The sequence below is a fragment of the Telmatherina bonti genome, assembly GCF_933228915.1.
Source record: "Telmatherina bonti genome assembly, chromosome: 21".
Taxonomy (NCBI): Eukaryota; Metazoa; Chordata; class Actinopteri; order Atheriniformes; family Telmatherinidae; genus Telmatherina; species Telmatherina bonti.
The window spans coordinates 11,272,521-11,296,253 of NC_136630.1; the positions used below are offsets into that span (position 1 = coordinate 11,272,521).

The following is a 23,733-nucleotide window of genomic DNA, read 5'->3' on the forward strand; positions in this document are numbered from 1 at the left end:
CAGCTGAACTTTATTCCCTCTGGTCCCCTGTGATCAGCTCCATCACTTAGTATGGGGGGAGAATGTGACCTTATTGCGCTCGGGGTTGGTGGCCGGTTGGGGTTCTCTGGGGGCTGTGGGTCTGTGGTGGGCTCCTGGGGGGGGATTTTGACTGCTCCATTGCTGGAGTGGCTAGGTTTCTAGCCCTACTGTGGACCTGGATGGGCCAGCGGCTGGAGTTGCCGCGCAGCGGCGGGGCGAGGTCGCTGGCGGGGGATGGGTTGGCGGGCGTGACTCCGTAACGGGCGCCTGTGCCGCCGTGGGGTGGGCTGGGCGGGGTCCCGGGCTCCGGTGCCCGGGGTTGTCCCCTGTCTCTTGGGGGTGGGGGGTCGGCTTGTGCCGGGGGGGGGCTGGGCTGACCTGGACCTGCCGCTGCGGCGGCGGGCAGGTACGTGCTCTGGTGCCTGGTTGCGACCCTGGGACTTGTTGAGTGGGGGGTGTTTGATAGTGTGGATGGGATGTGAGTGTGTATGGAGGGATGTGTGTAGGGGGTGTGCGTTGAGGACTGGTGGCGGTACATAGGTATGTGGATGTGTGTGGGTGGGGAAGTGTGATGATGCGTGTGTGGGGGGGGTGTCGTGGTGTCTGTGGGGGGGGGGGTAGTGCCGTGTGTGTAGGGGAGTGGGGTGATGCGTGTATGTGGGGAGTGGCGGTGGTGCATGTATACGGGTGTGTGTGTGTGTGGGGGGGGGCAGGGGTGTATGTATGGGGGAGTGGGTGGTGCATGTGTGTGGTAGGTTGGTGGATAAGTGTAGATGTGATGGATGGGGATGGGGGAGATTTGGATGTGACGTGGGGGTCAGGAGGATGGTTTTAAGGGTGGGCTGAACGGGTGGCTGGGTGGACCTGAATGTGTCCGGAAGTGTGTGTGTGTGTGGCTGTAGGTGTGTGCTGAGACAGTGTGAAGTGCAGATGTGTGGACAAGGGGGGACTTCATGTCCCCAGGTGGGGGTGTCCTCTGTGAGTGAGGGGGCGGTGGACAGTCGGTCTGGGATTCCCCTTCTGCCGCCCCGCCTCCTCTTTGTCCTCATGCCCCCCTTCTGCATGTGGTGAGTTGGTCCCCTCTTGGGTCGGTGATGACTCTCTGGTTAGAGTCGCCGAAGGCTCTGGTTACGGGGATGGCTGTCCCCGGCTTGTCCTGGTCCTTGGGGGGCCCTGGGAGTAGGGGGCATGCCCAGTGCCGCGGGCGGTTCACCTTCTGGAGGAAAGCTCACTTTCCTCCAGACTTAAATCCCTCAACCCCTCTTCCTCCCCGCTCCCCATCACACACAGGCAGGGTATTGGGAGGTGTGCACGTGGCGCTGGGTGGTGAGAAAGGCCATCAAGGTGGTCTTGATCGCTGCACCCAGCCTCGGCCCACCCCCCAGTTTTAATTACACTTAGACACCAAACACCAAAACACTGACGACTCACATGATTAGGGGGAAGAGCATGCGGTGTATGGTGGGCGGGGCTGCTTAGGTGGTCCCTCTCCCAACACCGCGTGGCACTTCCCTCAATTTTAATTGCAACTAATACATACTTCACAATCAGTCATAAGCGGGGGGGGAGGCAGGGACGATAGGGTCTTCTCATGCCCCTGCTCTCGGGGCTTTACTGGGGGGGGGGGTACGGGTGGGGGAAGAGTGCCGTCCATTAGGCCTAAGTCTGGGCTGGCCTGGCTGTAGGAGGGTTGTTGCCGGCCCTGGGGGGGTGCTGGGTCGGCTGCATCTGTAGGGTGGTGGGGGGGGACGCTGGGAGTGGTGGGCGGTAATTATGGGGGCCCTGATCGGGGCCATCCTGTCCTCTGCCCCCTCTGAGGTATCTCACATGGGACATGATGGAGGGGTGAGGTGAGGATGTGTGGGAGTGGGTGTATGGGGTTACAGATGGATGGTGGGATGGCTGGGGGGGGATTAGGGTTGGGGATATAGGTGGGTAGGGGATAGGGATGTGTGAGGATGAGTAGATGTGTGTGTGGAGGGGTATGTTGGCGCGTGGGTTGTATTGGGGTGTGCCTGTGTTGGAGGAGTGAGGGTATGTGTGTGTGTGTGTGTGTGTGTGTGTGTGTGTGTGTGTGTGTGTGTGTGTGTGTGTGTGTGTGTGTAGGGGGGGGGTAGTATATGCGGAATGGGATGTGTGAGTGAGGGTGAAGTTTGGAGGGGGGCTATGGGTGGTGGAGGGGTGTTTGGTGGGGCATGTGTGGTTGGGTAGAAGTAGAGGGATGGGGTGGCGGGGTGTGAGCGTGTGTGGTGGGGGGGGGGTGAGCGTGTGTGGGGGGCGGGGGCGATTGGGGTTCGTGTGACTTGGTATGGGTGAGTGAGTAGGGGTGGGGTGGGGTTGTGTACGTGATGGATGATGTGCATGGATTGCAGAGGGTTGTGTGGATGGGGGTTGAGAGGGGAGTGCGTGTTTGGGGGGGGGTATGCATGTATATGTGTGTGTGGTTTGGTGGTGGGGGGGTGGTGTCCTGTACCCGGGGGCGCAGCTGGTGCGCTGGGGTGCGACCTGGCTGCCGCTGGGTGGCGGTCTGGGGATCCTGGTCCTCCGTCGGTGTGGGCTGTGCCCTCTGCCTGCGGGGGCGGGGGGCTGCTCACGGGCTCTTGGGGCCCTGGGGCCTGCGCTCTGTCTGCCCTAGGTGGCCGGTGCCCGGCAGGATCGGCCCTTGCCGGCCTGGGCCTGCTGGGGCCTGTTCCCCCTGACTGCGGGGGACTCTGGTTGGGCACCTCCTTCGCCACCTCCTGGGCAGATGCATGGCTGGCTCTGGAGTGGGGGGGTTGGGATCTGTACCTGGGGGTGACTGTCGGTTACCCGGGTCTCTGGGTTCTCCTGGCCTTCCTCTAGCTGTAGGCGGGCGGGGTCACATTGGCATGATCACTCTTCTCTAAACACGTTCCACTCTGAATGTTCTGCATGAATGTTCTGCATGTGTCACAGTCACTGAGTCATCCAGCAAGTTTATTCACTAACAGCAGGTAGCTCTCTTTCTGTCTTTTTGACTTAACTTGCTAGTTTCTGGTCCTCATGATTGTCAACGGTTTTGTTCTCCACGAATCTAGAGTTGGCTTGTGTGGGTGTATATATTTATGTGTGTGGGTGTATATATTTATGTGTATGTGTATGTATGTATGTGAGTATGTATGTATGTGAGTATGTATATGTGTGTATATATATATATATATATATATATATATATATATATATATATATATATATATATATATATATATATATATATATATATATATATATATATATATGTGTGTGTATGTATGTGTATATGTATGTATGTATATCTATCTTTATGTATGCATGTATGTGTACATGTGTGTGTATGCATGTGTATGTATGTGTATATGTATGTATGTATGTATATATGTATATATATATAATGTATGTGCGAGTGTATATACATATATATGTAGGTGGGTATGTATGTGCATATACATGTATGCATTGATCTCTTTCTTTTGTTTTTTTTTTGTTTTTTTATGTTCTCTTTTCTGTTCTCTTTCTGCCCCTTTCCTGTCCTTTCCGGTCGGGTCCAGCAGCATAAACTCTGTAATACAAGCTATTATCCAAAACAAATTGAAAAATAAAATAAGAATCAAGAAATACAAGGGGATCATTACATCTACAAAAGTTCCCCTTGGCAAAATAAATTTGCTCAGCAGAACACAGCATCCAGAACATCAGTCTGCTTGCTTAAATGCTGGACAAGACACAAAAAAAAAAAAAAAAAAAAAAAAAAAAAAAGAAAAATCCACTAATTCACAGGGAGGAGGAACATACACAGTCAAATACAGAAAGGATCCAACTATGATCTGAACCACAGACTCCCTTACTGTGGGGCAACAGAGCTAAAAACCACACAATTATGTGTTAAAGCATAAAAGTATGTGGTTTTGTTCACAATTTTAACACGCAGAAATGATACAAAGATGAAAATCAGCGTTTCATCAGTTGGTAGTCACATGTAGCAATAAAGACTTGATACTTTTATCTTTGATAAGTTATATGGCAACTTCAAGCTCATAACTACCCATTTCAACATGAGCAGGCTCACGGCTGCTTATGGTGAAAGTTGGCAGTTCTGATCTCCAGCTGTTCAAGTTAAACTCACATGTGTGTGATAGTGCGAAACTTTCGACATTTATAGATAAAACATACATGATAATAAACAGTGGGGAAATGGAAAAAAGGTTAAAAAGGTGCTAATTATTAGTAAAGACCATGCATCATACAGAACCTTAGAGATGCGATCAGGAGCTTCTTCCATACACCAGTCCGACTCGTAATGGGCTTTACCACTTAGATTGGCAATAAAACATCCAAAACGCTGCCTCCATGTAATTCCTTGATTATAATGTCCTATTGAAAGACTAAAATTGTTTTTAAAAAAAAGGACTTTTGTTTAAATTAGTGAGAAACAATCTATTCCTCCTCCTTGTAGGGATAAGCAGGTGCAGAGCAGGGAACTCCAGATCGGTATGGAAAGAAACCAACACGTGTGTTTTTTTCCTGAACATTTTATTGGTTTCCAAAAACAATGAACAAAATAAAAATAAAAAGTCATTTCCTCCTAAATTATTTCAATAATGAAGAACAGGACGGTTAAAAACAGAGGAAAATGCAAACAGGGAACTGGGTGGTCACAGTGACAAAACGCCCCATCCCTGCTCCCCCCCACCACCCCCTTTTTTCTTTTTTTTTTTTCCTTTTCTTTTGTCCATCAGCAGAGGAGTCAGACAAGCTGCGTTTGGGATGAAGCGAATAATGAAGAAAGGGGAAGAAATGAAGATGACGAAGGGCATCTACTGAGTGCTGACAGAAGAAACACCCGCTATGAAAAAATAAGTCTTAAAACTTTACGGCTAACCTTTACACGGTAAGAGAGAGAGGACGAAGTAAAATTATAATTCTCTTTTTATTCACAAGAAGTTAAGTCTGAATCCCTTTTTAAAAAGCATTAGACTGAAGCGGCCATGTCTCTTTAAGAGCAGACCTCTTCCTTTAAATAAGGCATCTGTAGTGCTGTCAGCTGAAACAACTACAAAAGGAGGGTCACACATGCATTCAGCGATCCCAGTAAGAGCGCCGTGAGCATGGCTGCCGTACGACCATATCAAACATTTATATGATGGCTGAGGGAAGGAGAGGCTCATTCATTCTCTCTGTGGATCTAGCTCTGTGTTTGATCTCATGCAGGCGAAAATGAGAACAGGTCGGCGTTTAAACAGTCGCAAAAAATTGAACAGCAGCGCAGAGATTACGGGATAAATGCTGGGCAAGCCAACATATTCGCTGCAAGTGTGTGTGAAAGAGCCAACAAGCGGTGGTAAACAGTGATATGTTCTGAAGGCTGTTGGAGGAGGTAGAGGGAAGCGGGAAAGAGGGATGAATAGCTGGAGGATGGAGGAAGGGACAGTAGTGTAGGGTATAATGGGCCATTTATGTGAAGGTGAGCCCGGCCTCGTTGTAGACCTTGAAGACCTTCTCGATGGCATTGACGTAGGCGGCCGTCCGCAGGTCCAGACCCAGGTTGTACTTGCTTGCTGTGCGCATGATTTGCTGCAACGACAAAAGATGTTACATGTTAGATGTGTTGTGTCGTAGAGGGTTATGTAGGCAGTTGTAAAAAGCTCTGAGTCAGCCAAGTCAGCTGGTTTCATGAAGTGAAAGTGAAAGAGCTTGTTGTCTGGTAAACATATTTTTTAGGTGGTGGGTCATAAAAGCACGGTTTCATTTTACTATAATGGGTGGAGAAATTCCAGTAAATGTGTGTATTTTAACTGGTACATTTCAATGAAGTGTCTGCTCAGAGCTGCAGGGGAGGAGGGGTCTGGAATGACTTATAAACAGACTAGCGGGGTGTAAGTCCCTAGTTCTGTCTTCGGTCTCCCATCGAGCAAGATCTGTGTCTGCTATCTAGATATTCTGATAAAGAGCTTTGTCTCCTTCTTCCCTCCTGACTGGTCTCTGAGGGACGGCGCCGACCGGGCTTCACTAAAGGTCTGTTCTGTTATTACATTAAGTAATATAGATCTGCCATAATAGTTTCTTCTGCAGGTTTAATTTACTAAAAACAGACCATAAATAACTTCTCTAGAGGTAATTTGATATTCTTTTCATGGGAATGAGGGTCAAACGATGACAGAAACCAGGGGAAGGAACTTATCATTGAACAGATTCATTTCCTGAATTTTTAAGCGCAACTTTTAGTAATCAGTAATGTTCCACAGTCTGCCTGTTTCAACAACTGACAAAGAACTTGAAATAACATGGTTTTGCCAAATATTTAAGTGTTTTTTTTCCTGTTATCTTATTCACTGCTGGCAGTGGTGTCGGTGTTTGCAGCAGATATAAAGGCAACGACTAAATCTTGATTAAACACATATGTAATAACCTCCTGCAGCAAAAAACATCAATTCAAACTTTTAGCATTTAGATATACGGTCTGTGAAAGAGCCATAGCTGTTATTTTTTAACGTCATACAGCAGGAGCGACAAATGTACAGCCCGGGGGCCATATCAAGCCCCCCCAGAAGGTCCAATCTGCTGTTTAAACTTTACTTATTTTTTTTCCTCAAGAAGTTTTAGGTTGTAAATGTTGTATAGAATGTTTTAATGAAGTGTAAACATCTTAATAATGTTCTTCTTTACACTAAAACAAGGCGAAAAATGTGCAGTTTTCATTAGATTATTATGCTGTTATGTGACCAGTCCAGATGTAACCACAAGTTGTACACATCATTTGTGTTTATTTCAGTGTTTTACCTTTTAAATCTAACAGGTTGGACTGTGTTAATTTGTGTAGGGTCGCTTACCCGAGCAGATCTCTCCATTGTGTAGGCCAGCCCAGAGTGAACGATGTCCTTCTCAGAGGCACCCTGCAGGAGGATTGCACGTCGGCATCACAATCTCTAATAGAAACTTGCAGCTTTTGTAACCTGTGATCACGTCTCTGAACCCCAAACCAACAAAAATCTAATTTCTGTCAAGAGTTAAAATTTCCTCATCTCCTAAAATCCACCTTTTAAAGCAAAATTTTGAGTTACCACTGGAAATCTCGGGAGTTATAAAAAAATTTTTAAAAAAAACAAAAAAAAAAACAAAGAGCAAAAGTTACTCACAGCAACTCTGGCCTGGAAGTCAGCGGTAGGTACGATGGGGATGGGTCCTCCCTGCTTGCCAAACTTCCTCTCTAAGCTCTCCTGCACAGACACTGGAAAGGAAAACAGTAGAAAGGAAAGAGGGAGAAACTGAAAAATCATCTCTCATGTCATCAATCCACCCGTTACACCTGATCAGCATACTGATGCTCCATCTAACATGCATCCACGGCCGCGTTCTGGCTTGAGGACACATGAGACAAGAGAGCGTGGTACCGCTGATGACACCTGCTAGTTAAAACTAGTTCTACAATTAAGCATTTTCCTGATAAAACTGAGAATCCAGACAAACTTGTTCTTTTATAGTACGATAGATGGTAAAAAATTCTGCTTTTGTTTTATATTTTATTGTTGATTTGACGAAAGATCATTGAGAATTTCGATGCTTAAAAATTAGTTTTAAAATCCAATTTACATACTTTAAAACACAGAAAAAATAGTACATGGGTAACAATAGTCCTCTTCTATTTATCATACATAATTAAGATAAAATAAACTGATTGATCACAAATATGTCTGAACTTTGATACAATACCTTCATGTCTACATGCAGGACATTAACAAACACCTCCTCTACGCTGGGCTGACATTTTTGGAACTGACTGCTTAATAAAAGGTCTGGAATTGATACAAACCAAGATCATGCAGATCAAATATCAAGACGTGTTTATTATAATTACTAAAGTATTACGAGAATGCCAACTTAACTTTTTTTTTTATATGCTTTTAGGATACAGTTGAGCAACTGTGGGTGTAACTGGTTTGGAGCATCAAAGAAAAACACAATAAATACACACCAGAGGAACGGTGAGTAGGATAAACATTTACTGTGATGCATGGCTCAGACCCTGATTAACTTAGAAAGCAGCAGTTACTGAGATCAGGCCTTGGAGTTGACCCTGCAAATATGTTCAACTCTGACCTTAAACACACTAAATCTTTCAGACTAGTCGCACTATCAGTGATTTGAGGTGGCATGTTTTTAGTATGTTCTCAGTAAAAACGCCACCCATCCTGTTTCATACATGTAAAAAAAAATATATATATATATATATTTTTTTAAAGTGTTCATGTCAGCGTCAGATGCTGCAAATTCCTAGTGATCAGTGATATGAGGTGGCAAATCTCTGCATGTTTTTAGTAAGTTCTTAGTAAAAACACCACCCATTCGATTACATACATGCAAAAAAAAACTTTTTTTTTGTAGTGTTCATGCTGCAAATTCCTAAAATAACCATCAGCAGTTTGTATGTCACTTTGATAAACACACACACTACATCCTCAGAATAATCTGAGACATTTTACAACAACAAGCTCAGATAACTTCACAATTCTAACTCGAATGTGACTTGTTATGTCAAAGAACCATTTTATTGTATCTTTTTTTTTCCTTCAGATGGCTAAAAGATTTGAATATAAGGACGCCTCAACAGCATGGCAGAAAAGAAAACAGAGAGAAGAACAAATGAAAAAAGATGAAGAAACTCTATGTAACAGAGAGAGGTGGAAATGATGATAAATACATGTTTCATACCAAGTCACCATATGAATGGGTTAATAAACTAATGAAAGCTCCTTTTGGTGCACGTCCTGAGGACGAAATCACTTTAAAAGTGAACACCAGAGATTCTACAGCTGGCACAGTTATGATAAATCCCACTACTGGAATCATTGTGATACATGGTAATGAGGAGAAAAGGAGAAGGTTTAGAACATGGTTTGAAGAAGAAAAGCGTGAAAAAGAAGAACCGAATGAGATATTAAGCAAGCTCTCTCTCGCTGACCGAGCTGGTAACACAGAGGAGTAGCTTCAAGGTTGTGGTGCCACAGCTCTGTTCCAACAGGAAGCTGTGGTTTACGCACAATCACACATTTTACCAAAGCAAACTGGTATTTTATCTTTACTGGCATTAAAAACTCACATTTAGCTTTATTTAGAGAAAAAAAAAACAATCATCTACCTAATGGAATGAATAAAAGGGGATGTTAAAATGGTGTGATGGTGGATTGAAAATATTTATCATTTTACAAATTGATTCAATAATCTTTTTTTTGTGAGCATTTTTAAATGTTATTTTCCTTTTGTGTGTGTTTGGTGGAATTCTTTAATAAAATAAAATGGTGGCATTTCTTCAGATTGAACCGAATGATACTAATCACTATCTTCTGATTATGGAGAAAATGTGGAGTGCACTCACTGAGCAGGTGGTAGTTTGAGTCCCTCTCATATTTGAAGGTCAGTCTTCCATAGCTGACATGGTTGAGATTCTTCAGCCACTCAAAATAAGATACGGTCACACCGCCAGCATTCAGGTACATGTCCTGCAAGAGAAGACACCGTGTAGTCAGACATCTGCACCGCAGGGACAGTCTGCATCTCTCCACAGATTTATACAGATTAATTGTTGTGTTTTACAAAAATAATAAGATTTGATTGTCAGGGAAAAGTTGTTTGATATGAAATAAAGATATTGAAATAAACTCTAAAGAAAATTCTTTTGTGAAATTAATATTGTGATAAGCATGAATGTTTATCAGAGTGAAAAGAAAGGAAAACTACTTTTTTTTTCCAACATCTTGATTTGATAATAATAATAGTAATAATAATGATGATAATAATATCATCATCATCATCATTATCATTATTATTATCATTATTATTATTATCATTATTATTATTATTATTTTCAGTAACAATAAATAATAACCACATAACCAAGTAAAACAATATAACCTGGAGAAACTGGAGTGTTGATATTTAGAAATAACAACATGAATCTGACTGTGATCACATTTGTATGAAAACACCAGAAGCATAAGATTTCTAAACTTTCCGAATATAAATGAAGAAAACTGAAATTGTGATATTTAGTAAGTCTGACCATCTAAATGTTGGTGAAAGTGATTTTGGTCCACTGTCTTTATGCATTCGACCTCATCCTAAAAGTCTTGGAGTGATTACTGATCATTCTTTAAGACCAGCAGAGCAGCTCAGTGGTTAAAAATGCTTTTCGTATTTATTTTGGCGGATCCTTGGAAAGGTGACGCCAAACCTGCTGAAACACAAAATCGATCCAGAAAAAAAGTCATTTTCTCATCATGTCTTGGTTAAACGGCTGCAGCTCGCTCAGAGTCCAGCAGCTCATACGCTGACTGGAAGGAAGTGACATGATCAAATCCCTCCTGTGCTCGCTGCTCCTCACTGGCTTCCCACAGTGTTTCAGATACAGTTCAAGGATTCATTACTTGTTTTTTTGCTTCGTTTTGAACCACATGGCTCCATCGTACTGGTCAGAGCTGCGACACCAGCATGCTTCAGCCAGAGCTCTGTGGTCTTTTACTCACTTCCTCCCAGAGGTTTTATCCTTCAGGCTTTAATTCAGGGAAGATTAAAGTGTTTTCAGCCGCTGCTTCTAAACTGTGGGACCGTCTCCACCTTCACATCAGAGCCGCTCATACACTTGATGGTTTTACGCCAGTATTTATGACCCACTTCTTTTCACTTGCTTTTAAACATAGTCAAACATATTTATTGCTTTCTTATGTTTTTGTTTTGTAGTTCTGCTTTTATTGTACAGCACTTTGAGCGACGGGGTTACTGTAAACGTGTTGAATAAATAATGACAATTATGACCACATAAGTCTACCAACTCTGATATGTAGTTTAAAATATTACTGGACTACAGAAATATGTACAACTGGTCGACAGCACACTTTCACGTCAAACTAGTGAAAAATATTACAAATTAAACGAACAAAACAACAAAAATACAAACTGTAAAGAGTCACTGAAATGCACAATTTTCTAGATGTTCAATGAAGCTTGAAATATTGCTTTATTTCTCATCTATTACTTTGTTATTAACAAAACAAACTGAAAAAAATTGAGAAAGAAGTTCTATTCAAAATTAACTTTGTATTTCAGTGCAAATTATTTTCATGTCTATGTGTGTGTGAATGTGTACTTACAGGAATAACCATGACGTTGTTCTCCAAGAAGATCTTATCAGCATCTGGGGTGGTGGGACCATTGGCACCTTCAGCAATGATCTGTCAGAAAATCAATTGCAAATATATTTATTGTTGATGACACCCACCATCCTAACCCTTCCTCACTCGTGTAAATCTTACCTTGGCCTTAATCCTGGGGGCGTTGTGGCGTGTGAGCTGCTTTTCTCCAGCAGCAGGAATCAGGATGTTGCAGTCAGCCTCCAAAATGTTGCCCTCGTAGGGTTTGGCACCTGGGAAGCCCACGATGGTGCCGTGTTGCTGCAAAAAGGTACAGACGCACAAATGGAGACCAGTGTTTAACAGTAAATTTGCAGAAAGAAAATTACAATGTCACACACATGTAGAAAACAACGGACAGATTTAAAGAATTTTGTTAAATTAAGAAAATTGAGGGAAAAAAGGAAACGAGAAGAAAAATATTGCCTAAAAAATAAAAAAGATAAAGAAGAATATGTCAAAAGGATAGAGATTTGCTGGTACCAGTTTGTAATCTTCCAGCTGTTTGGGGTCAATTCCATCTGGGTTGTAGATGGCTCCATCAATCTCACCGACACCCACACATTTGGCACCAAACCTGTGCAGGTATCTCATGGAGTGGAGACCCACATTACCAAAGCCCTGCAAAAATACACAAAAAAGGTCATAAACAACACAGTCAAACAAAGGATGGTAATTTTAAACATTTTTATACAATGTGGCATCAAAACTGAACATTTCTAAAATGTTACGAGTCATAAATTTATTCTGTTTTCTGCAACATCACACATACTTTGGCGCCACCATGTGGTCAAAGTCTGTTACTACATTAGCTATTGACTGAGCCCCGATCATTTTGTTATGAAACAATGCTCTTGTGGGAAAACTTCTGCTGGTCACATTAATTCTTGCTACCTAAAAGCAGGACTGCACATCTGCCGATGGCAATACCCCAACACAAATAGCCATTCCCTAAAAGACAATGCATGCAGTCACAGCTAAAAAAAAAAAAAAAAGAAAAAGAAAAAAAAAGAAAATGCTTTCAGTATTTACCACGTCTGTCAACTTTCTTTATCCTAATGTGCGAACGCTGACACCACAAAACAACCCAGAAGCATTCCATCCACAGAGCCAGTGTGGGGGGGGGGGGGGGGGGGGGGGGGGGAAGTACTTGTATATATTGTTAGTCAACCTTTATCAATGTTGTTGCAAAGGCAATTCTAACTATCCTAAAAAACTAGGAAGTTAAAATTTGCTTTGACCACATTTACTCTTCATCACAGTCTGAACCTTCTTGGACAAAATTTCTTGTATGTAGTTCATTAAGTTGTCTTCAGTAATAATTCTTTAGGCTTCTCGTAGAAAAACCGTACAGCACTATGTAGATACACACCGTTTAATTAAATCACACTCCTTTAGGTTGGGCTCTGACATGAAACCAAAGGGCCCCAATTGCTTAACAATTAAGGAAACAAAAGAGGAAGTGTGTCAGCAAAGTGAAACCTTGACCTTAAACGTGCAGCATGTAACAAAATGAAAAAGTCAGTGATAGAAAATTTAATTCATTTCTATTATTTAATAATTTTACTAAAGTAACAATTGTGTTTTTATCCTCTTGGAATGAACCATTTATATCGGCTACAGTGGATCCACATTCATGGTAGCTGTGCCACCATTTTTACTACGGTGACTTTGAATGGACAAACAGCTGTGTATGTATAAAGTGCAAACCTGCTGAGCTTTAAATCTGCAGTACTGACTTTAATTTATAAGGGCAAGAAAACAATTTGGTGTCCACATGTACACAGTATTGAGTAGTTACCTGTTTATTGTCTAATTGGATCCCCATTAGCTGCAGCTAAACTGCAGCTCTATCTCCTGGGGTCTGAGCTGCGGTGCAGTCATCACTGCACCTAAGCCAACTGGATCCACTCGCACATGAAAAGATTTTTCTCTGCAAGAATTTGGCCCACCAACTGCTACAGTCTATTCACAATTGTGCTTGAAATGAGAAATCCTTCCAGTGCCCACCTCTACCACTAGATGTCAGCAATTCTTACTGTACCTTTAATACCAAACCACAGGTCTTCTCTGCTCTCGCTGATGAATCTGAGAAAATCTAATCTCAGAGCAAAGTAATCCTCAAACACAAATACAGGGATTAACCACTTGTAAATCAGTCACAGCGGAGCTGTTGTCACCACTGTTTCACCTCCTGAGTCATCTCGTCTGCAAATACTCACACCATGAATACATTCTTTGCTCATGATAGCCAATAGTTTCTTTCATTTTTATTGGGGATAAAAATTTGTCTTTTTAACTCTATGAAACAAGGAAAATATATTTCAGGGTGTGATGTGATCGGGGCGGCTGTAGCTCAGGATAAGAGCAGTCGTCCTTCAGCTGGAAAGTTGGGAGGTCGATTCCAGGCTTGTCCTGACTTAAAAAAAAAAAAGCCGAGGTGTCCTGGGGCAAGACACTGAACCCCAAGCTGCCCTCCGATGTGCCTATCGGAGGGCAGTATGAGTGTGTTGTATGGGTGGGAGTGTGAATCAGCGAATGTGACAAGTAGTGTAAAGCGCTTTGAGTGGTCTGCATGACTAGAAAAGCACTATATAAGTACAAGTAAATTTACCATTTACAACCCTGTAATGAAACAAGTAAAAGCACATCCGATTTTGCTGATATGAACGCTACGGTGCCGCAGCTACACCAACAGACATTTTACTGCATGAACTGCATCCAAAACGTAGAGTGAAGGGCCATTCACGATATCACATTGCAATGTTGTCAAGAAAAGCTGTAATTATAGAAAGCGTTCTGGGAAAATGACAGAGGCCACTGCTGAGGTTGGTCCTACCCATGTGTTAATATTTAAGTGTGTGTGTGTGTGTGTGTGTGAGGCACATGAGGAGCTCTCATGTGACTAATGGAAGTGAAACTCAGAGAGAATGCTGCTCTTTTACCTTCAGTTTCCACAGAAGCAGTTCTCCTTTCACAGGATCACTACACGGCTTGTAAGAGGGCCGATGTTAATGATCAGTGTCGGGATGTTTAATGCTATCATCTTTCCCAGGGAGATATTTTATATATATATATATATATATATATATATATATTTTTTTTTTTTTTTTTTTTTTTTTTTTTTTTAATCATAGTATTAACCCAGAAAAAAAAACAAAAAAAAAAACAACAGAACTTTTCTTCAAACTCCACTTCAACAAGCTGCAGAAATTATAAAAAGCAGAGCAGCCAAGTTTCCCCGTCCAGTGGTTTCTCTCTCTCGGTGAATCACCATTTTCCATGCACAAAAACAGGAAACTTCAGGCCACTACTGTCTGCGTGGTAAGACGAGATCAGGGCCTGGCTAAACAGATGGCCCAGCTCTGATTGAGACGCAGCTCTAAAACCCCTCATCATGACTCTGAATGAAACTAAATCCTGTGGGCATCTGTGAGAAAATAATTGCAGTACACTTCATGGGACCAACCACGACTTGTGTACCTGGATGATGAAGGTCTTGTCCTGGAAGCCAGGAGTAAAACCCAGCATGCTCATGTAAGAAGCCTCGTTTATGAAGTTCTCAATGCCGTGGAAAACTCCACGGCCTGTGGCCGAGATACGCCCATGGATTCCTCCCTGGCTGATGGGCTTTCCTGTCACACATGCATGGGCGTTGATGTCCTGCAAGACGTGGAAAGATCTGATTAAGAAGACAAGAAAATACACACTTCTATGCAAAACGCCCCAGCCAGAGACAGCCAATCACACTCAGCCAAAAGTATCAGCTGGCTTGCAATTGCAAGAATTCTCTTATTTAAACAAAACAAACAGCTCAAACTGCTGCTGATATTTTAGGATCAGCATCAAGTGATCTTCGGGGGTACTGTGCTTTCCCCTCTGCACCGGTTTCAGCTTCCAGCAAGGTTAATGCCTCAGTGGCACACTGAATGCAGTAAACATTTATGCAGTACCAAGTGCTCTCAGATACCCAGTGCAGGAATGAGTCCCCCAGTCCAAAAGGAACCAGAGCGGTTGAAGTGAGATGACAGAAGAAAGAAAAGTGGAAAATAAACCAAATAGAGTTACAGTGTTAAAGATTCAGATCAGGTGACTGATTGCTGTACTTGGTTATACACAAACAGCTGATACTGCAGTGGTTTGATGGCACAGTCTTTGTTCGTTGTTTCAGTGGTTAACAAGACCAACCAATCAGAGTTCAAGCTTTCAGTTTTCCATGAAGCTGGTGCAAAACAAATATTTATTATGTGAGAATTACACCCCTGGTGTGTTTTTCTGACATTCTGCCATTGCAATCTGACTAAAAACGGCTATCATTGATTAAGTAACTCTTTTTCCAAATAATTTAGCTGCTTTTCTTAAGATTGTTTTTATCTCCCCAGTTTCCCAGTTTTAACACACAGATATGGCGAAAGATGATGGTTTCGTTCTTTTCATGAGCAGCCAATTCCAAGAACAGAAACTGTAAACGGAGGAGGTTTGGTTGAGTGTTAGCATTTCACCATCAACAATCTTACATCTGGAGGAAAACACTGCAACACACTCCTAACTCCTTCAGAATTCCCAGATAATTTCCATCCTAGAAATTGAAGTCCAGCGAGTTTGGACCTCTAATTTTTAGCCATTTTGATGAGATGTTGTGCAAAGAACACACACAAACATTTTCTATGTTTAGTTAAATAAGTCTCGTTTAACACAGGCAATTATTAACTGATGGCACAAAGAAACTCAGGCCTCAGCCTGAAAAGCTGCTTTAGAGGAGAGGAAGAATGTTTCCATAGTCGGCTGGGAAGGGAGAGGCAGGAAACCATTGCTCATGGTTTACACATGACTCATTCCCTGTTTTTAATGTGGCCTATTTTAAAATTTGCACCAAAATCCCTTCCAAGTCAGCCAGATTGTTTATGTAGTGAACTCACAGTGTGTGCAATGGTGTTGGCATATGTGTCGGCAATCCAGGACATCTCCCTCTCCCCTGTACTCATGTCTGGTGCAGGGACGTCGATGCCAGGCCCTGGTAAACAAAGGTGGGAAGGGAAAGGAAGAGGTGGGAGAGTTTTAAGTAAATTGTGCAAGTTTATGCAGGAGGGTTCACAAGTACAAACTTCTCACAGTCCGTAGACTATCATAAATCAGGCTTCATTCCTGACAACCAGATATTCCTGACTAAACGTTTGAATTAACAGAGCTGTGTTGAAAACATAGAGGTGGATGGCAGAGGAAAAGTGAGCACCAGGCTCGGTGTCCTTGTGTCATATATATATATATGTGCTGTCAAGAGCCTCTGATCTAAAAACAGAAGCAGGCATGCAAAGAAGCCAGTGACATGGACAAGGAGGGGGGGGGGGGGGGGGGGGGGTAGGCTTGTAAACTTCAAACTTTAAAGTAAAACCTCATTGAATAGTATCGATGCTGAATTCAAGCAACTGAACACTTTTGCAAACATTTGCATGCATCCAGGTACAAACAGGGTGCATGGAGGTGTTTAACCTGCTAAAGCACTGCAGAGAACGCATGTTCCGATGAGTCCCCGCTAAACAGAATTACCTCTATAATCATAACCTTCTAATCAAATCTCTGCAAAATATCATGCTAACCAGACAAATGACGCGTTTTCCACCAAAGTAATTATTTACTCTGAATGCAGATTAGAGGTAAACACAGCACGTGTTGCCTTTACTGAACTTTGTGTACTTCTTGAATGTGAGTAGGTGTCAGGCAGCTGTGTGACTTTGCCCACCAACTATGTGACCAAGTTCATAACTACAAAGTTTTATGTTTAATTCAGTCCAACTCAAAGTCAAACATTGCTGCCTTTACTTAGTGTAATTATTTAAATCACCTTAAAACCAAAAGAAACTATATGTTAATTACAGATCTATAAAAGAGGCTTGATTGACTTTAACTTTCAGTTTTAACAGAACCACATCATGCAACCACTTGTATTTACTTAATAAATGGGGCTGATTAAAAGAAATGTCTGTTTATCCTGCTAGTACTTCAGAGTAACATGTTTGAAAGTCCTCCATCTAAACAAACGCTCACTCAAAGCTTCTAGAAACTTACCAATGAAACCCTTCTTGGCAAGCTCAATAGTAAATCTCCTGGTAATCTTCTCCAGCTCATTGTCCTGCAACAAAATGTATGTTTTAGGAAAAACCTTTCGGCAGGATGGTTACAGTGTCTCCAGGAAACCATAACAGTGTATCCTACAACGGAAGCCACATCTGATATCAGAAGAGATGTTTCAGGCACTTGATAAAACTGAGATTTTGTTCCAGGATCTTTTATTTCACTGTAGCCAGAACAAAGCGACTAGACATTACAGTCTGGTTTGCAAAGCAGGACATTTAAATAATCAGTGGTTAAAAGTAAAAAAAACATAAGTGCTGTTTCTTTATTTTTTTTCCTCAATAAGAAACAAACATCCTGAATGAAAGGTCTAGCTTTCTGCACTGTAGTGAGATAGAATCATCCGTTGAGTTTGTTTGCATCAGATAAAAGCAGAGGATCATTAGCAAACTTCTCCAGCTACTTCCAGCATTGTGTCTGTGTGGTACTCTATTTAAACTTGTTGCTTCTTCGTCGATTACAACAAACATTTTAACATGTCTGTATAACAAGTGTGTGGGCGAGGGGGGGTTGATAGGGAACAGCTTACAGAGTAATTCCTGGTGTTGATCTTGACTCCAGCTTTGGCTCCTCCAAATGGCACATCTGGAAGGGGATAATACAGCTTAAAAAAAAACAGAGAAGCATATAATGCACACAACAGGGATGTGTACATGTTAACATTTCTTATCAGAAGGAAATAAAACGGAGCAAAATCCGCTCTACATTTTACTGGTTCAATAGCAAAACCAGTGACATAGAATTTTGCTAAAAGCAGGGATTTGGTGATAATCTGTATAAAACTTTTATACTTACCAACGACGGCACACTTGTAGGTCATCAAAGAGGCCAGAGCTTTCACTTCATCCACAGACACATCTGTACTGTAACGGATACCTGAGACACACACATAGGGTGAAAAATCACACACAACAAATGATGAGTTTTTAATCTACTAGTTTAGCACAGTTGTGTGTTCAGATTACAACATGAGGAAAACATGGTCTTTTTCCTGAAAATGCCTGCACTAAACACACACACACACACACACACACACACACACACACACACACACACACACACAGAGAAAAAGTGAAAACAGCAGCATAGATGAAGAGCTGTGAAAACTCACATTCTGTTCTCCACAACTCAACACCACATGTACTAAAGAGTTAAGATACAGATGTGTGTTTTGTATCGTCATATTAGCATGTAAGAAAAGAATTACAGGAACAAATCTAATGTGGAAGTGTCCTTCAGGACCAGGTCTAAGAGTCTGAGAACACAAGTCGTTCTTGCAAGAATAAACTCTAGTCCTGGTTTTTAAATGACTAAGTTCATACACAGGAGATCCTCAATTTGAGCGCCCAATAAGATTATTCTTTTAACTAAACTACAATCATCAAACCAATGAAATTTTCCACTTGGTATGAAGTTTTGCTCTGGACACAGAGAGCACACAACGCCCCACCTCTCAGCAATTAGCCAGTAACTACAGAAATCTGACTTGTAAGACAAATACTTTGGGGGGAAAAAAAAAGTGTGTTTGAGGAACTGATTGAATTTTCACACTTGTACTTTCAGAATTACAGATTTGATCAGTACTTGTAAGTCACAAAACAGCAGGTTATAAACTTGCATCTTATCTCAGACGAATACACGAAGCAGACATCATAAACAGTCTCTGGTAGTTAATCTAAAAGTAATTGGCGGGTGAAGACTGAGTGAACCAATCCCGGCACTCCACTCTGGCCCCAGCCCACCAGCTGCAGCCCTACCTTCCTGTTGTCTGGCGTTTATTACCGTTACCGTAGTAACACGTGCGCTGTAACATGAGATCATAAAACAGGACTGCACGTGTCCAACTGCTCCACCTCATTGGCACAGTGCTTTTCTGAGTGAGCTTGAACAGCAATACCAAAAGTAGCCTATACAGTTAGCCTACACAGGGAAACCCAAGGGCAAACAGCACAAAGAAGGGACTGCAGGCCGTCTGTCGGACATGACAAGGGAAAACCCAACAAAGATTGAGTCATATCTAATTTTGCAACCACTTACTACCATTTGGCTAACTGCGATCAGTCTACTCCCTCATGTATAAATATTGCAATACCAAAGTACTGAAGTACATGATGATCATGTGCAGGGGAAAAGATCAAACATCCCAACACAAAGTCCCATCTTTCATAGTGTTGCTGAGACTCGCCCTTTTTCTTCCCTGCTATTCATGCAAACATCAGCTGAGAGAACAATTTCCCTGATCGAATTAGAGACGGTGGAAAAAAAGCCTGGTTCCTTTACCACCCCCCATCCAACTATCCATTCATGCACTCAACAAGCATCCCACCGCAGCAACAAGAACCAAAACAGATCTGTAAACACATTCCTCTAAAGTAGAAGGCAAAATTTGGGGAAATAGACTGAGGACTTGCAGACTTCACTTCAAAGCAGGCTTTTAGGCCTGAAGGTCATCAAACCAAAGGATGCTGGGTAAATAGTTGAAATCTTGTGGATTTGACACAATAATGTTGTAGAAAGTGGTCTATATGTGTAATAAATCAAAAACTTTATTCAGCGTTTGAGACTAAAATCCTCACATTTGCCCAGAAACAGGAGATGTTAACCATTTAAAGGACCAATCTAAATTTGAGTGGGTTTGTGCAAATAAAATTTAGACCCATCCAGCATTTACAAGTCCAGTAAAAGGCAGTTTTGTCCAGTTTGACAGCTGTCAGTCTGGATGGACCTTAAAGGGGGAGGTGGGGGGTTGTTCCAATGAACAAACATACAAGCGTAAAAACAGCCTTTGCACTTTGTAGTTTGATCTGAACACAGTCAAGGGTCTACACACAGTATCAATGATTAAACAAAGATAACAGCTCATATTTCTGTCCCTATTATCCAGGGTTTGGCATAAAAAGCCCTTCAAGCTTTTATCATTGGCTAAACAGAAAAGATGAATGTGTGCATCTGCTGTAACAACAGCCTGTTTTTTGTTTTTTTTTCCTTGCTTGATTTTAGGGTAAATTCTAGTTTCTGGTGTGGTAGACCACTTCTGTCCTGGAAATAGAGACAGAACGAGTCAGTGACCAGCTTGATCCTCGTTACATTTTTTAGACACGTTCATCTTTAGAAAAAAGGAAGTTAACGTATATTTCTTGACCAGTTATTGTGAATGCAACAGCATAATAAAGAAAAGAAAATTAACACATGATTACTTTGATTTAGTTTTGAATTAATGAGATGTCAAGTTCACCTGAGAATTTTTTCAGGTAACAGATGCAAAAGGCTCATTCTGCTACTGATTTTGCCTCTACCACTGAGAGATCTAGGTGGACAACCAGTGTGCTTCAGATTCATTAATGGGAGTCATGATTGCTGACTGGAATGATTTAGATATGTGGCAAATAAACTGCCTGTGCACTATGTGCATGGATTTCCTCCCCTTAGCAGGTGCATTAAAAGTTTCACCATGTTTATGCTGATCTGGTCTGCTTCCCAAAACTAAAAGCATCTGGAACTGCCTGGTCAGCTAACCAAACGGCATGTCTCTTCCTCCTAAAAAAAAGGCTCTTTTCTACAGTACACTCCTCCACCTGTCACACTGCTGACAAATAAGAGTGCCTATGAACATATCCACCCCCTACCCATTTTCCATGCCTCCCTATCCTACATCATGTTCTTCTTTTCACAGTTCACCCAGAGTACATGAGGTCCATGAGGCCCTTTGCTTTCAACCTTGAACTTCAAATCAGAGGTTTATTGTTGCAGCCATCGCCATACATCCATAAGGCTGACATGGACAGGAAACACTCATATGTCCCTTGCTCTTTGAGCTTGTTTACATATATGTGACTCATCTGGGAAAAAAAAGCAATAAGTACTTCAATTTCAACTATGCGTTGTATGCAACATCTGTGGAGATGCCCGGGCCTGAAATGTTTACTGACATGACACCTGATGCCTTCAGCCCTGCCTTCTGCTACAGACTGCAGCTGACACACCTTCCAGTCACAAATGCTGCAGACAGGAAATAAACCAGCACATCATTTCAGTTTTAACTCTTAAGTCCAGTCATTTGCAACGTTAACATAGATATATATTTATAATTTTTTGCTGCAGAAACAGACTACATGGATGCAAGCTAAACTTTAACAGTACTATTACTATGTATGCAGTTTCAGCTACAGGTGAGCAGGAAGGTCATTGTAAATTAGCATTTACAAAAAACAAACAAACAAAACAAACAAGGGCGCTATTATTTACACTTTTTTTTAATTAAGAGAAAATTGTTTGGGGGTGACAGCTATATTTGTTTGGTTGCCAGTGGTTAAATATGTACAGAGAAGCGAAGTGGCATCTGTTACTTTTAACTAGCGACTGTCACTGCTAACTGATGCTAGCGGGCTAGAGCTAGCTGTCAGATGGGCCGAAAGAGGTGGTCGGACTGGATCCTTACCCCCTTTGCATGGTGTTCTGTGCTGGCTGTGTTGGGCGCGGTAACCCTCCACCACCTCCCACTCTCCGTTATCCCTCTTGATGGGGAAAGAAACGCTCAGGACGTGGTTACAGGGCTTGATGATGCGCAAGATGCCCCGCACACGGTGCCTTTTCTGCTCGGGGCTCTCTCTGGTCTTTAGATCTTCCACCAGCTTGTCCTCAACGATGGTGGCACCGCGGTCGAAGAAGCCCTCGACCATCCTGAAGAAGTTGGGGTCGTCGGGCTGATCTGCTGCATCGGCGTAGCGACGGACCCGCATCAGTGACGAGGACGCCGGCAGAGCGGAGTCCACGCATCCCGAGGCCAGGGCACTACCTGCGGAGCGGCTCAACAGCTCCCCGAAATACCGATACATGTCTGAAACAAGCTAACCGTGTAAACAAAGTAATAATAAAAAATAAAAAAGGCAACTAAACAACAAGGGCGATGGGAATGGCGACAGGAGAGGGGTAGAATGACAGACACAGCAGCTCCTCACCGTGTCCCGTCCTCTGGCCGAGTAGGAAATGGCATGCTGTGTCAGTTTGCTTTAAAAGGCAGCACGAGCCAAGGCAAGCATCAAGGGGGGGGGGGGCTGTTAGAAAGAGACACACGCGGAAGAGGAGGACCAACTGACAGCGCGCGCTCCCGAGGTTGCAAAGCTATAGGAAAATAGTATGTCCATGTTAACGTCACTAAATAAATGGATATTTCATTTGAATGCGCCATCGATGCAACATGATATGTAATGGTTTTAGAGCAACACATGCTCACATCCAGATTCCATGTTTTTCAGGGAAAGTCTTGCTGTTTCAGCACTACTGTGTATTTGCTACAGCATGACCTTGCAGAAGCACTGAGCTGCTGAACTGGCCTGCCTTTTTCACCAGCCGAAAAACAGAAATAACTAACTTAATAAATATATTTTTAAGTCTCAAAACCCCTTGCTAACTCTTCAAAACTTCAAATTTTCTCTTTTATTTTTATTTTATTTATCTATTTATTTTTTTAACCACAACTCATACCAAAACTCATCTTAAAACCCATTTTTATTCTTTGGCCTTTAACTCAAGGTAAGACAGTTTCCAGTCAGTGTGCTTTAGTGTATTTTTATTATTGGTTTTTACTTACTATTTATTCAGTTTGTTTTATTGTTTTAATTCCATATTCCTGTATAACTTGTTGTTTTATTGTGTTATTTATTTGCATTTGAACGGTTTTATTTTGGCCGATTGTGTACAGCACTTTGTTTCAACTCTGGTTGTTTTGAAGGGCTTTTCATAAAAAAAAAAAAATAAAAATATTTTAAAAAAGCTGAGTTGAGTTGAGTTGAATAACTGTTCAAGCAAACACATAACTTATCATTAAAATGGCATTATTGTCCAGAAGACAAGAGGGTGATGTTATTTTTAGAGCCAAGGAGTAATTATAGATCGAATAAATCAAAATGTTAAGATTTATCATGTCACAAACATGCAAAGTCAAATTAGAGATGCATCAAATCAATGCAAGATTAAAAATGTCAACAGGGTATTATCCTTTTCAGGAGCACAGGTTTATAATAAGGTGATGTCATTCCACCTGGTCATTCATTACCTTTTGTATAGCAACCAAAGCATAACAGTTTTGTACTTTGTGGTTTGATCAAAGGGGCTCCACAAAGCCTGCTGACATCAGCAGTTGATTTTGAGACACAATTATGAGGGAGTAAAAGGGGTGAATCAGGTGATAGATGGTGTAAGGGCTCATTACTCTTGTATCATTCATTAACCTTCCTCGTGAGCACAAATGAGTAATGAAGAAGCTGATTATGTTGATAGTATCATTCATTTTCTAATAACTAAAAATCCTGTTAGTTTTGCAGTAATTTAATACTTTAGTACTATTCATCCTGAAATGATTATGAATTCAGCAGAAACATACTCAACAGCTGCAGAGATGGAG

At 42.0% G+C, this 23,733-nt stretch overlaps 1 protein-coding gene and 1 long non-coding RNA gene across 2 annotated transcripts; one reads left to right on the plus strand and one right to left on the minus strand.

Annotated features, from left to right (window-relative positions):
- Positions 1 to 4,562: 4,562 nt before the first annotated feature.
- LOC306771541 (glutamate dehydrogenase, mitochondrial) lies at positions 4,563 to 22,302 on the minus strand. The gene is made up of 13 exons (XM_079260716.1): positions 21,769 to 22,302; positions 18,126 to 18,206; positions 17,860 to 17,915; positions 17,265 to 17,328; positions 16,118 to 16,212; positions 14,682 to 14,861; positions 11,682 to 11,819; positions 11,322 to 11,459; positions 11,160 to 11,240; positions 9,389 to 9,512; positions 7,152 to 7,243; positions 6,846 to 6,908; positions 4,563 to 5,589 (listed from the first exon to the last, which is right to left on the minus strand). Exons 1-13 carry the CDS (start codon positions 22,163 to 22,165, stop codon positions 5,470 to 5,472), a joined length of 1,629 nt encoding a protein of 542 aa, XP_079116842.1. The 5' UTR covers positions 22,166 to 22,302; the 3' UTR covers positions 4,563 to 5,469.
- Positions 5,634 to 9,143, plus strand: LOC306771549. The gene is made up of 4 exons (XR_013771763.1): positions 5,634 to 6,030; positions 7,744 to 7,806; positions 7,921 to 7,997; positions 8,587 to 9,143. It is a non-coding gene; the product is annotated as an uncharacterized lncRNA (long non-coding RNA).
- Positions 22,303 to 23,733: the final 1,431 nt, after the last annotated feature.

What these genes read in the sequence shown, in the direction of transcription:
- LOC306771541 (XM_079260716.1), bottom strand. Translation starts at nt 22,165, where the DNA reads ATGTATCGGTATTTCGGGGAGCTGTTGAGCCGCTCCGCAGGTAGTGCC. An exon ending in AGCTGGAAGATTACAAACTG is followed by an intron (nt 11,460 to 11,681) that starts GTACCAGCAAAT and finishes ACCTTTTTGCAG; the next exon opens with CAACACGGCACCATCGTGGG. An exon ending in CCCCCAGGATTAAGGCCAAG is followed by an intron (nt 11,241 to 11,321) that starts GTAAGATTTACA and finishes ATTTTCTGACAG; the next exon opens with ATCATTGCTGAAGGTGCCAA.